This window comes from Vanellus vanellus (assembly GCF_965231255.1).
Source record: "Vanellus vanellus genome assembly, chromosome: 15".
NCBI lineage: Eukaryota > Metazoa > Chordata > Aves > Charadriiformes > Charadriidae > Vanellus > Vanellus vanellus.
The window spans coordinates 16,627,105-16,639,591 of record NC_138920.1 but is presented as its reverse complement, the minus strand read 5'-3'; the positions used below and the strand labels follow the sequence as shown (position 1 = coordinate 16,639,591).

Sequence of the window (12,487 nt, the reverse complement as noted above, 5' to 3'; positions counted from 1 at the left end):
CTTTGAGGTGTGCACGAGTCTTCCTCTCCCAGGTAGCAGTTGGGTTTGTTCAATTTAATGCCAATGATAGTTTTATATCTCAATAAAATGGTGATATCACGTTATAGATAATACCTCTCACCCTGCAGAATTCCTAGTTGCTTTTCTAAACCCCCTAATTCCTGAATCCTGCAAATACAGCTATATTGGCAAAAAAGTCCGTTGTGCGATGGTTCGGAGGAAAGGAGGAGGCTTACATCAAGGTGAAGGGAGCACAGAAGTGCTGTGACTTCTCTACCACCCACCGGGACACCGGGGAAATCTTGCGCGAAAGGCCAGCTCTGCGGGGTTGGCAATCGAGAGCACTTTTCCCTTTTGTGGCACTCATCCAGGGTGGCTAGCGAAGTGTTTTCATTCTTGCCTGCAATTCCCCCATCAGAAGTGAAGATACTCATACTCCTTATTGTGTTCCGTCTATTTTCTGTAGAGTGGAGTAGGTCTTTTTCAAGACCAGGTCTATACTGCAAAGTTGTGCTGGTATCACTGCACGGGAGCTGGGGTTATGAAAAATTAATCCCCCCTCATAAAAATCGTGTTGTTAAACTTCTCTCTAGCAAGGACGCTAACCGCCTGTATTTCCATCCTGGTTCTGCTGTGAAAATGAATGTTCATTTACAAACATGGAAGGAAAACCATTAACGTTCTTTCAAATCAAAATAAAATCTCATCTTCCCAATTTCAAAGCCCATCCCTCCCGGCAAACCTCATTAATTATCCCAGACAGGTGTTTTTCAACAAAAGCTCCTTCTTGCGTTCTCTCTTCTTCTCCAGCCTCCTACTTGAGCAAATGAAGCTTCAGTGATGCCTCTGGAACAACAGAGCAATTTGTGTAACTACAGGTTGGAGAGAACAAACGAGGGATGGTAATTGAGGAAGGGTGCCGAGGAGAGGTGGCGGGAGCAGAGTTCCTCTACTCGTGTAAAGAGATCGCTCATTATTGGTGATTAGGGAGGAAGCATTACAGAGCCAAAAAGAAAGTAGCTGTGCTGTGCTGAAAAATGTTCCTTGATAGTTTATTGATATGCAGACGCTGTTCTGTGACAGGACCGCAGACCTCGTTATGGTGCCCTTTGCATCCTTGAGTCAATGGGGTGTAGGTTTATATTAAGGGAACTGGCGTCGCCTCTGCACAGGTCTTATGGGAAGACACTAAGCCCGTTTCTTTAAAAAACTCCTGGGTACGATTTACAGCTGCAGCAGCATTGTTTACTAACACTCCGTGCATAAATTTGGTACTTCTCTCTGGAAATAGCCGGGTGTCTTTTCTGTGCGGAAGTCTATGCGCTTCCACAAATGCTTGATGCGTGTTCCTAATTACTGCAAGTCTCCTTTCATAGTTTTTGAAAACGGGTCCTGCCTGCTCGGTTTATGTCTAGGCAATAGGAATGGGGTGGTTTTGTCAGCAGGTATGGTAGCAAAAAATATATATAGGTGTTTTGCTAGGCTAGTCGACAAGAAGCCCTACCTTGCCTAAGGGTACCGTGTTTTCAGAGTTCATATGTGATTATGCCTAGGAGCTCCCCAGCCCCTGCCTCTTCCAAGTGCATACAGACGTTCATATTCTGAACACTAAAAATCAGCAGAACTCAAATACTCTTTCAAGCATATTTGAATTGGTAATCAGCTACTCTGGAACTTCAAACCAGCTTATAACATTTTCAGTATGAAAACCAGGCTCAGGTGTGACCTCATGTCCAAGCATAAGTAGTTATTTTTCTTTTTTATTTGGCAAGGCAAGAGCTCTTCTTTCAGGAAGGAATATAAGTATCTTCCTTGCAAAATCCACCAATGAATAAAATTACTTCCAGCTAAGTTTAGGTAATGCTGCCTGTATGGAGGTCAGAGACTGTAAAAATACTGTGCAAAAGGCTCATGTTGAAACGTATCCACTTCTTTACTCGTTGGGGAAAGGACTTTAAGACCAAAAGCGCATTCTGAAAGCTCCGAGAAAAGTGCCATTAGGATTTTAAATTATTCAGAAATATATTGATGTCACCAGTGGGACTCTAAGAAAGCGCGGTGCTGGCACAGATGGCATGTGCCCTTCAACACAGGTACATTGTGGTCTTACGGATCACTGGAGGCAAAACCAATCTCCACCAACTCCCTGTGAGAATTAGGAATTTTATGAGTCTCTCAAAACTGGGTATTTTGCTTACAGCTTTAGCTCTTTGACTATGTGAACATGGGAAAGAAAGGAATTCCTAGCCCGTGTGCTTGCAAAATCACCTTGAAATTTAAAGCGGGTCTCATCGCTTTTGAGCAGAGGTACCACCAGTGGATGTAGGGGAAAACCTGCTGTTTGCCTTCGGTACGCAGATAATTAATCGTAAGCGAAGAAGTTGAGATGGGAGGCTCAGACTATTTGGAAAAAAGTCACATTCAGAATTTGTACAGTTGCAACTCCCTTTTTAAATGTTTTTTTTTTAAATGGTTGCTCATCATGTGCAGGAAAACCAGTTCTGGAGTTAGGAGTGTTAATGTGTTGGGGTTTGTTTTGTTTTGTTTTGTTTTTTAAATTTGATTCAATGAATTCAAGCTTTAAGAAGGGGAAATTTATAGAAAGGGGTGAAGAAAAGCCTGCTAAAATAACTCAGTACATGCTCCCTGTTGCGTAGCTCTGGTCTTCTTGCATAATAATGTTTTAATGTTCTGGAGGTGTATTGGAATGTGGAGGGAATAAGAAAACAAACCCACTCCCCTCTGTCATCTTCCTATTTTATTCTACTAGAAAGCCCTACTGGTGAGGAGAAATCGGGGGAACCAGAGGGGTGTGTGTTCTACAGGTACAAGAAAGAGACTTTTGTGTCATGTTGGGGTGAAAGAAGTGGTACAGGAGCCAGTGGTGTGGGCATGACTTCAGAATTGGAGAAAATCTTCCTGGAGAAAGCTGGCTCTTTGAATGATGGAATGAAGAAATGATGAAATGGGGCTATTTCCCTTTAGTATCATTTTAACAGTTGCTTGGTCTCTGCTGCATTTCAGAGACCTTCCACTGATGCAGTGAAGATCATGCAGCGTAGTCTGGAAAAGAAGACGACAAAATCCTTTTCCTGGAGGATGAGAACGTGGAGCGGGTAACCACTATTTAATACCAGGTTAAGAAAAAAGACAGACACAATTTCTCCACCCTTTTCTTAAGGTCTAACACAGCCTGTAGCTTTTCTCTTTACCCAACTGAACAATCCAGTAGTGCCACCTCTCTTTAGGAACAAAGGAAGAGAACCACAGCTGGAAACCGGTACCTCGTTCCCATTATGACTTTGGCTTTTTTAGGCAGGCCAGTGGATTTCATGGGTCACAGGACTTGGTGCTGGTGTAACTTTTTCAGATCTAAGCTGCATGTAACATGCTCCGGAAAAGAACCAGAGTTGGAAACAATTAACAGATGTGCGCTCACCCCGCCTTAGTCTGCGGTCAGGAACCTGCTCATCAGAGGTAGGAGAAACTCAGCTGTTTCAGGAGTTTTTTTTTTGGTTTTTTTTTTTTTTGCGAACCGTATAGGGTTTAACTGTCTCTTCCAGCAAATCCATCAATGTTTTGCTTTCAGTTGGATTTTACCATTTCCAGCAACACCCTATTTACCATAAAATATTTGGCAAGCTTCATATAAAAATACTTTATTGGGGTTTTCAGAAGGTAGCAGACACAAGGAGAGGTACAAGCAGACTCAACAGCACAAACTGTCAATTCTCAGTACACTTACTTCAAAGGATATATTTTAACCCATATATAGCAGTCTGACTGAACATATCACAAGACTGAAATATCATATACACAAAACAAGACATCATTTAAAACCTGACTTTAGGTGACAATACTGATCTACTCAACAAGTATGACTGGAATAAAGTTGCATTTGCTTTTGTTCCTAGCAGCAGCCAAGCAGCAGTTTGTGTACAACAGCGGAGTGTAATTGGCAATCACAACATCATAAGCTTTTGGGTACTACTTTACAGCGTTTGGGTTCCTATTTGTAATTGTAGTTTTCAGACTTATGATCTTGAACTTCCCTGTACAGTACTGTTAAATATGAGTGTTTGCCTTGGCAACTAATTACACATTTGTATTACTATGTCAGTGAGCAGTGCCAGCAGAGATCGGCACTTGAAGTCTTTTGCTTTATGGTCATACCACACCTGTTCCCAAAGAGGTTACAGAATAAATAGACAAGCACGATGAAGCACGAGATGGGAAGCAGCAACAAAATGCCCAAGATTTTATGTTAAGACTGAGGCTAGACCCCTGCTCTCTTGAATCTGGTGCTCTGTCTGTGGAAAGAGTTGACTGCTTTAAAAAAAACTAAAAATTAAAAAAAACCTATGGTTATGTTGCCTGGATCAGCTCAACCCTGGTCTCCGTTCAAATTACGTATTTTAAAAGGAAGCATGCAAGAGTTCTGGAACTTGCTAAAATTAAGAGGTCTGAAACAAACTTTAAAAAATGGAACACAAGTTTCACTTCTCCCAGTGCTTGTCGTTCTCTAGCACATTGCAGGATCTTAAAAATACTCTTTTGGCAGAAGAGATTTTAAAAAGTCTTTGGGTCATCACAAGGGAGACTGTGGAGCAGCCGCTGCCCCGCTGGCGCCTTTCCCCCTCTTCTTGGGGTGCGCCAGGGCTCCCGTGCCCGGCCAGGCCAGGGGCTGCCTCGCTCCTGCTGCCCAGCGCCGGGCAGGAGGGCCGGCGGTGCGCCGGGTGCTGCGGGAGCACTGCTCCGCGGGCGGCCCGACGCAAAGGAAACCGGGTCGGTATTGAAGCAGGGACCAGGGAATGCCAACAGGGAGCTTCAGGGTGCTCGGCACCTCCGAGTCTGGCTGGAGGCTCCTTCAGGTAGAGATTTGTCCCTTCTTGGGGAGTGGAAGGGACGTCGATTGCACCACATGCAACGGACATCTAGACTACGGCTGGAGCTGCTGTAGCAGTAATGAGAAATGAGGTGTTTTCCTTCTGCTTTGTTCTTTTCTTTCTGTATCATCACACGTGTTTAATATCTTAAGTGTAAGGAAAAAAACCCTCCCATTCATAGGAAACATCAGGTTTGCGAGCAGGTAAAATGTAGTTTAGTCCAGTGGGTTTAGGTTAGGTATTTATTTTTGTCAGCTTTTGTTTTTCAGTTTTTAACAAAATGCTGGTGCCGCTCCGGCTGACTAGGTGGCAGCAGAGCTCTTTCGTGGCACCTGCAAGTGGAGGACACAGATTCCACTGCCTGTGATTAATGTCAAAAAAACCCCTTACCCTTCCATTCCGCGCGATTTTGTTGTTGATGGACTAGAATAAATGAATAATGGTCTCACTTCTGCCTTCCTCGCATGGCCCAGAGCGCTGCTCCCCGGTTCTTCCGAGGAAGCAAGCTACAGTACTTTTCCATAACATGGGTGGATTAAAACAAGGCTCTTCTCGTCCACACACAGGGCTGGCTTCACTTCCAGCAGTTCTGAAGGGGATCGTGAGGTTGAATCTTTAGCTTCTTGGGACAGAGGAGTTTAATAAAAGCTCTCCTGAAGCTGTAGTGGCAGAGAGGGTAGAGGACAGGGTTGACAGCCGAGTTGATCCACAGCAGCCAAAAGGAAGTCTCGTACCAGTAGTCAGAGATGCAGTGGCCATGGCAGCCAGCGCGGATGATCATCAGGAGAGTGTATGGTGCCCAGCAAATCCCAAAAATGCCCACGATGATTGCCAGTGATTTAGCCACTTTCTTGTCTCTAGAGAGCCTGAAGCGTTGAGTCATGCTCTGGGACACTATCTTCATCCGTTTCTCTAAGGACAGAGTGGATGCTGAATTTTTACAGCTCTTTTTGTTGCAACACTTGGGTTTCCCGGAGGTCTCGGAGCTTGTTGACAGCAGGTCTTTGGCACCCAGGCTGGCAGTGGAGGCTGCCGCTTGAGCTTTGCTCTTAGAGAGGTCGAGGGTTTCCGTTGGCTCCTTCTGCTCCCACTTACAGCATTTCAAAGAAAGCTTTGCTTCTGGGCTCATTTCCATCTCTTCAGTGAAGGACTGGTTGTGCACTTCGTGGAAAATATCCAGGCGTATTTTGGTACGCTTCTGTATGTTCAGGTAAATGCTCAGGTTGAAAAACATTACACTGATGAAAGGGGTGAAAAACTCCAGCGTAGAGGCTGTCATGAGAAAATACCAGTTGTAGAAAAATTCAGCATAGCATTCCCCAGTGGGGATGATACTCCGGCCTGATATATACTCCCAGCTGATGATGGCAGGTCCGTAGAGCAGGAACGCCAAGACCCATACCATCACCATCTTCAGCACCGCCCGCTTGATGTTACCTTGCTGGGCTCTGTAGGCGACCTGCGAAGGGGAAACCTTTTCTTAAGAATGGCCACACACCCCAACTGGTTGAGGCTCTTCACAAATGAACCGTTAGCGTTCCTGGTAAAGTTGCTAGGCAATATCCCAGCAGTCTAACAAATTCATATGCCATAGGCAACAGGAGCAATTGCTAGATAAATCACACTCCTGCAGGGAAGACTTAGAACCCTCATCTTGCAGCTCCAAAACCAGATGTGGCTTCTGCTTAGTGGAAACGTACTGACTTGGTCGGAGCGCGGCAGTCCACCACACATCACCACTCGCCCGAGTTGTCCCCAGCTACTCCCTGCGACTCCCGGGGAGACGCACGCCTCCAACGCCTGGGCTGGGCAGGCACCTAGCGCTGGCTCTCCCCGAGCCTTGCAGCTAATCCGCATTGTATTTGGAGTTGGGGAACAAGCAGAGAGCAATGGAGCTGATCTGCCTGCGAATTGCTCGTTACCTCCTGCGAAAGGCTGAGAGTTTTCATCTCTCCACGCACCCAGAGACCTCAGGGCTGTCTGTGCCCTGCCAAAGTCGGTACTGCAATCTACTGCCTTGGTAGCCAGGGAGAAGCTGGGAGTCCGACTGCAATCCGCTTGTTTGTCCTGGAGATAATAAGCCCCTGCAAGTTAGTAATAGGTCTGCTTACCTCGCTGACTCACTTGTACACTACTGTCCTGTCATCTGGGAAGGGAACACCTGCACAATGGGGTCTGAACCTTGAATGATTTAATTGTGCCAGAAATACTAATCTGAAACCACAGCTGAATTATGTATTTGTGGGTAATTATTGCTTTCCATCACCAGGCTGAAAGATTCCTAATTTCTGGAGGATTCAAAGGGCTTTTAATTATTACAAAGAATCTGGAGAATAGAGCGGGAGGAGAGTTATTCCCCTCTCAGCTGCCATGACAGGACTCACCGCTCTTGTCACCGAGAGGAATCTGTCATAGCTAATCAGTACGATGTTGAAGACCGAAGAGGTGCAGAGCAGGTAATCAACTACCAGCCAGAGTTTGCAGAGGCTTCTCCCGAAGATCCATCTCCCCGTCAGCACATAGGGCACGTACAAGGGAATGCAGAAGGCACCTGCAACCAGACGGTTCCCTCGGCATGGGGACGCGGGGACCCGCTCGGCGCCTGCCCCCCCCGGGGGGACCGCGGGCTCCGGCCCCGCTCCGAGAGCCCCGAACCCGCCGGCGGCCGCCGCTCGGCCGGGGGAAGGGGGGAGGGTGCCCGGGGGGTGCCCGGTTGGGGGACCCCAGGGGCTGCCGGAGGGTGTCGGGGGGGCAGGAGCGGGGCAGGGCCGGAGGGGACCCGGCGGGTGGCGGTGGGGGGACGCGGGAGCAGCCGGGTCGGGGGCAGCCCGGGCGCCGCCGGTGTCCGCCCCGCCGGTGTCCGCCGCCAAAGTTACTGCCGGGCCGGGGCGCGGGGAGGGGGGGGAGGGGGCGGCACTTTACCTACTAGGAAATCCGAAATGGCCAGGTTGAGGAGGAAGAAGTTGTTCTGGGTGCGCAGGCTGGAGTCCGCCACGAAGGCCAGCATCACCAGCGCGTTGCCCGCCACCGTGACGGCGATCAGCAGGGCCATCAGCGCGCCCAGCGCCGCCGTGCCCGCCGCCGCGAACCGCCCGGCGGCGGCGGAGCCGTTCAGCGCCCCGCCGCTCTCCATGGCCCGCGATCCGCGCCGCGCCGCCGCCGCGGGGCTGCCGCCCCTCCCCGCCCCGGCCCGCCCCGCCTCCCCGCCCCTCCGGGGGCCGCAGCCCCGCGCTGCCCTGCGCCCGGTGGCACCGGCGCTCCAGCCCGGAGCATCCCTGCGTCCCCTCGGAGCGTCCCTGCGTCCCCTCGGGGCAACCCTGAGTTCCCTCAGAGCAACCCTGCATCCCCTCAGAGCATCCCTGCATCCCTCCAGCGCATCCCTGCATCTCCTCAGAGCATCCCTGCATCCCTCCAGAGCATCCCTGCATCCCCTCAGAGCATCCCTGCAACCTCCCAAAGCAATCCTGAATCCTCCAAAGCATCCCTGTGTCCCCTCAGAGCAACCCTGCAACCTCCCAAAGCACTCCTGAATCTCCCAAAGCATCCCTGCATCCCCCCAGAACATCCCTGCATCCCTTCAGAGCCACTCTGTGTCCCTCAAGAACATCCCTGTCTCCCCCAGAGCACCCCTACATTCGTCCTTCCCTCTCAACCTGGGAAGATCCTTGAATCCTCCTAGATTATCCCTGCATTCTCCCCCAGGAACATCTCGCCAACATATCACCCCTACAACAGAGGCCGTGGGGAGTGCTTATGGTTCCTGCCTCAGGGTCTCTGCCTTAGTGGAGAGGAGTGGAGGTCAAGGCTTAACTTGTCCTTTACTCAGGGGTCAGCCAGGAGTGCTCCCCAGGCCGGGGGAGCAAGGCGGGTGATGCTCTCGCCCCTCACTGGCAGCAGGAGGAAGAGGTAGAGCTGCCCGGGAGCAGGCAACTCTGCCAAGTGCCCATGTCACTCGATCTGCACACCAAGGAGCCTTTGCCCACAGTCCCCAGCTCCAGGGGGATGGTTAGTGCTCCCTCCTCCCTCCACTTCTTTAGCTTTTCATATCTAAGGAGAATAACTTTTACCTGAATACTTTCTCCAGTTGGTGATGCTCCCGGATGAAGTTACCTACCTCTAGAAGCCCTGTGTGCAGTGCCTGCTCCAGACTGCAGGAGTAGAAACGTCCTCACGGGTGTCCTGTCACCGGCGTAGGATCCACTCACCAAAATCACCACCTCTGGGGAATGGCATGGGGATACGTGGGGCAGAAACGTTGGAAACCAGAGTGGGATACGGGCTGGAGACCCTGGCCGAGCGCCTTTCTTTCTGGGGAAGTCTGATAGGTTGTGTATATCTGTGAAGCACAGGGATTAAAAAAGCAAGGCAAGAAAATTGTGCAAACCCAGAAACACGCATGAAGCTAATGCCCAGGGGGTTTGCTGCCTTCTGATTACTCCAAAAGCTATTTTCACATCAGGAACTGTTACAGCCTCGCAGAATTCCTCTTCAAACCCACTACCACAGCCACTATCTTGATAGCAGATGCTGATCCTGCTGGGAGGAGGCTGAAAGGGCTCTTTTAAATCACGGTAAATCATTTGCAGCCAGCAAAGCTGGGAGGTGAGAGCACCTCTCGGCACGGCGCAGGCAGGGAGCTCGCCAAGCGCTCCCGCAGGGGTGGCCTTTGGTGGCACCCTTCGAAAGGTAACCTCCAGCAAGGACCGGCCTTGTCCTGTCCCTTAACTTGCCCAGTTGCCCAGCACTGAGACAACCTGCTGGCTCCATGTGTAGATCTGGGCTTTCTTTTTGCAGGCGCCGCGCAGGGGCAGAGCAGGCAGGCTGTGCTCGACACCGTGTGGCCCCTCCTCAGGGAGCCAAGTGTCCCCAGGCCACCCCACTCCACGGAAGGCTGGGTCCCCGCCGCTGCCGCGTCCCGACGGAGGATGTCACTGTGGGCTCGTGGGAGCTGCGGGTGGGAGAGCAGAGGATGCTGCGTGTGCGAGGAACTCCAGGGTGGTGGGGTGACGGCTGGAGGGTGTGGTGCGCCCATGGGAAACTTCGAGGAACTTCATGCATGGGTTCAGCGCTGCTTGGAGGAAGATCAGATTTAAAGATGCACCCGACCAAATTCCCACTGGGGCGGTGAGCAGCCCAGCTGTGCAGCTGCAGCACAGACGCAGCGCAGAGGACCTGAATTTTGTGCATATTGTCTCAGATGTGATGGAGAAAGGGTTTCTTTATTTTCCCCTGTTTAATGAACCCACAGACCACTTTCATTTTGCGACTCTTTGTGGTCTGGTGTTATTTGTAATCTCTAGCTATTCAGACAATCATTAGTATTCACTGAAATGTTTACAAATTCCAAATTATTGTGTGCATGTTGCGGCATTATCACTAGGAGCTGTTTGCTGTTTGTAAGCTGTCATTCATTATTCAGAGTTTTCACCATCCAGATAGAAAACAGAAACCGTACTTCGTACCTAAGCTAATTTATAAAGTGATTTGCAAATATATTTCTACTATCTTTCAGGAAACATGCTATCTTGGTAATAAAACAAAGGAAATCACCCAACCTAGAAGGGGTAGTTAAAGCAGATTACATACAGACATGCAAAGAAGTGGTATGATCATGAAAGGTTTGACCTGGCTTATGCAGTACTTGTGCCACATATAGTTATCCTATATGTTCATAAGTGCTTATATATGTTCATATAGGGAGTATTGACCACCCTGCAGTCAGCTCATGGGCTCCTCTTCTGCAGCCTCAGAGCCTGAATACTGCTTAATCCTTGTGTAGATACAGGGGCCAAAATGGGACCTTTCATAGAATCATAGAATCGTTATGGCTGGAAAAGACCTTTAAGATCATCAAGTCCAACTGTTATCTAACTCTACCGGGCCCACTTCTAAACCACGTCCCTGAGCACCATATCCAGACGGCTTTTAAATACCCCCAGGGATGGCGATGCACCCACCGCCCTGGGCAGCCCGGGCCAGTCTTCCATAACCCTTTCAGAAGTTTTTCCTAATGTCTAACCTAAACCTCCCCTGGTGCAATTTGACGCCGTTTCCTCTTGTCCTATGGGTTGTAACCTGTGAGAAGAGCCCAACGCCCACCTCTCTGCCCCCTCCTTTCAGGGAGCTGTAGAGAGCGATAAGGTCTCCCCTCAGCCCCCTCTTCCTCAGACTAAACACCCCCAGTTCCCTCAGCCGCTCCTCATAAGACTTATTCTCCAGACCCCTCACCAGCTCCGCTGCCCTTCTCTGGACCCTCTCCAGCACCTCAATGTCCTTCTTATACTGCGGCGCCCAAAAACCCCGCAGCACTCGAAGTGGGGCCTCACCAGTGCCCGGTACAGGGGGACCATCACTGCCCTCGTCCTGCTGGCCACACTGTTCCTGACGCAGGCCAGGATGCCGTTGGCCTTCTTGGCCACCTGGGCATGCTGCCGGCTCGTGTTCAGCCGGCCGTCCACCAACACCCCCAGGGCCTTTTCCGCCAGGCAGATTTCCTGCCACTCCTCCCCAGGCCCGTGGCGTCCATGGGGTTGGTGTGGCCCACGTGCAGGACCCGGCACTGGGCCTTGGTGAAGCTCGTACTATTGGCCTGAGCCCATGGATCCAGCCTGTCCAGGTCCCTCTGAAGAGCCCTCCTACCCTCAAGCAGATCAACACTCCCACCTAACTTGGTGTCGTCCACAAACTTACTGAGGGTGCTCTCAATCTCCTCATCGAGATCATCAATAAAGGTATTAAACAGGAGTGGCCCCAACACTGAGCTCTGGGGGATACCACAAGGGTGGGTCAGAGCTATAGCTCACTATAAGCTCTCCTGCGCCTGGTTTCTGTTTACTCTAAGGTTGTGACGGAGAAGCAGGGACCGGGGACAGCACATGCAGAGGTCCCGGCCCAGAGCTCCCACCCGAGCCTGCTCTGGAGGGCTTCTGCCCTGCCACGGGGACGTGCCAGCCGACTGCAGCGAGGCGCTGGAGGAGCCACAGCTCACGGCCTGGGTGCCAGGGTAATCCAGCGGTCCCTGAACACACACGCAAGGTTCAGCTACGCGAGCAGACGAGCCCTAGAAGCCCCCAGGCAGCGGGAAGAGCTGGGGGCAGCCCCGCTTGCCACCGCCTGCAAAGCAACTCCTCTCCTGGGGGCTCCTGAGCATGGGGGGGGGGGGGGGGGGGAGCTCTCCTCCCCTCTCTGCTTCCTTCCCTCCTGGATTTTTGAGAAGCATTTAGCTGGAACATGAATTCTGCAGATGTTCTACATCTCTAAAAAGGGGCAAGGGTAATATGTGGCTTTTTAAGGCTGCTTTGTACTGGAAGAGGAGTCTGTGCTTGAAAGTTGTTTCACATTCAAGCAGAGAGTGAGTAAGAAGTGAATAACCCTCTTGTAAGATGGCTGTTCTGGGGAGTTTCTCTGTGATGTGAAGCCTTCGGGCTAAGAGACAAACAGCTTCTGCAGCCTCCTGGTGTTTAGGGAACTCGAGCTTTGAATGTAATTTAGCAGTCGTCCCTGTCCTGGGTTTTGGGCACTGTGAAGTCTGTGTAGTGCCACATCACAGAGCAGCACCTGAGGACCGGCAACTGCTGCCGGCTCCGCTCAGCCTCGCTGGT

General features: G+C 50.7%; 1 protein-coding gene across 1 annotated transcript; it reads right to left on the bottom strand.

The window, feature by feature from the left end:
* Positions 1-5,460: 5,460 nt before the first annotated feature.
* Positions 5,461-8,070, bottom strand: HRH3 (histamine receptor H3; the record flags this gene model as incomplete). The annotated part of the gene is made up of 3 exons (XM_082491316.1): positions 7,809-8,070; positions 7,271-7,437; positions 5,461-6,345 (listed from the first exon to the last, which is right to left on the bottom strand). The coding sequence occupies exons 1-3, from the start codon at positions 8,017-8,019 to the stop codon at positions 5,461-5,463; spliced, it is 1,263 nt and encodes a 420-aa protein (XP_082347442.1). The 5' UTR covers positions 8,020-8,070.
* Positions 8,071-12,487: the final 4,417 nt, after the last annotated feature.